Source organism: Olea europaea, unplaced genomic scaffold, assembly GCF_002742605.1.
Source record: "Olea europaea var. sylvestris unplaced genomic scaffold, O_europaea_v1 scaffold31866, whole genome shotgun sequence".
In the NCBI taxonomy this organism is placed as follows: domain Eukaryota; kingdom Viridiplantae; phylum Streptophyta; class Magnoliopsida; order Lamiales; family Oleaceae; genus Olea; species Olea europaea.
The window spans coordinates 1-1,298 of record NW_019250691.1 but is presented as its reverse complement, the minus strand read 5'-3'; the positions used below and the strand labels follow the sequence as shown (position 1 = coordinate 1,298).

The following is a 1,298-nucleotide window of genomic DNA, read 5'->3' as shown; positions in this document are numbered from 1 at the left end:
AAAAAAAAAAAAAAAAAAAAAAAATGTCTAGCAACTTATTGAATACTTTGTTTGAATCCTCCTAGGCAGTTAAAGGGAGCACGAGTTTATCTGGTTGTCTACTCATTAACTCGGGATTACAAAATAAAATATACTACTGACCGAAAGACCACCATCTGCATCTGTGGTCGTAAGTATATTGGAATTATCCATATCCCAAAACTTGATTTGGCTATCTTCACCTACAGCCAAAAAGTGATTTTGAGTCGTGTCGAACTGCACAACACCATTTGATTTCTTTCTAAACCCATTATACGTCCTCTTTAACGCTCCTTCACTTTCATTCCATTCCACTAGAAATGAGTCCCCATCTTTGCCTGTTCCACAAGAGAACAACCTAAAAGGAAAAAAAGAATCACCATAGCTGACAGTTAGAGGATGACAAGTCATTCGAACTCTAGTTGACAACAAAAGAAAAATATGAAAAATACGAAGTTATTAGAAGCAGAAGACGAAGAACTGAGAGACAAAAAGTCTCAACACACACCGGCTTCCATCAGCACTATATAGCATAGTGGTACACCAATGCCCAGGAGCATCGTAGTCAACTCTAGATCCCATATTGTCATAAAGCCAAGCTTTAATTTTCCCATCAATAGCAGTTGAGAATATGAACTGCAAATAAATGAGCATAAAACGATATCATACTGAAAGATGTTATAGCCTAAACCTAGAACATGAATAGAGGTGTCATTGTATTGTGAAGAGTAGAAGTTTAGAAAATAGAGAGGAGGTTTGGAATGTAATAAATTCGGATCAAGCTTTTCTCCTTTGCATTATACCTGAATATTCTCTTTCTGATGAGGACAGATAGAATAAACAGGTGCTTCATGCCCTTCAAAGTTGAATAGCTTTCTCCCCATTAGATCCCACACCTGTTTCAAAATTTATCCTCAGCTTTTTTGCGAAAAGAATCAGAACTTAGTTTTCAGAAAGGATATCCAAAGTTTTCAACTCACTTTTATCAACTTGTCATCCCCACACGTTACAACACATAGCTGCTTGTTTGGATGAGCAAAAGCTATATCATTCACTCCTCCAGTATGAGCATCAATCTGCAAGTACAATGTGTAAATCAAATTTTATTTATTTTTTTTTTATTTTTTTTGGGTTACAAAATTTTATTTGAATGATCACACAAAACCATTACTACATGCCTCCAGATGTTGGCGTAAATCATTTGGTCCCGCATAGGCATATAAATGAACTAAATGCTTGGAAAATGCAGCTCCTGCAACAAGAAATTAAAAAAAAAAAAA

The 1,298-nt window shown here is 35.4% G+C and overlaps 1 protein-coding gene across 1 annotated transcript; it reads right to left on the bottom strand.

The window, feature by feature from the left end:
* Positions 1-47: 47 nt before the first annotated feature.
* Positions 48-1,273, bottom strand: LOC111385509 (topless-related protein 2-like). The gene is made up of 5 exons (XM_023009901.1): positions 1,197-1,273; positions 999-1,094; positions 822-914; positions 527-654; positions 48-376 (listed from the first exon to the last, which is right to left on the bottom strand). The coding sequence occupies exons 3-5, from the start codon at positions 900-902 to the stop codon at positions 106-108; spliced, it is 480 nt and encodes a 159-aa protein (XP_022865669.1). The 5' UTR covers positions 903-914; positions 999-1,094; positions 1,197-1,273; the 3' UTR covers positions 48-105.
* Between the last annotated feature and the right edge of the window lie 25 nt (positions 1,274-1,298).

What these genes read in the sequence shown, in the direction of transcription:
- LOC111385509 (XM_023009901.1), bottom strand. Translation starts at nt 902, where the DNA reads ATGGGGAGAAAGCTATTCAACTTTGAAGGGCATGAAGCACCTGTTTAT. An exon ending in ATCAGAAAGAGAATATTCAG is followed by an intron (nt 655 to 821) that starts GTATAATGCAAA and finishes ATTTATTTGCAG; the next exon opens with TTCATATTCTCAACTGCTAT. An exon ending in TATAGTGCTGATGGAAGCCG is followed by an intron (nt 377 to 526) that starts GTGTGTGTTGAG and finishes TTTTCCTTTTAG; the next exon opens with GTTGTTCTCTTGTGGAACAG.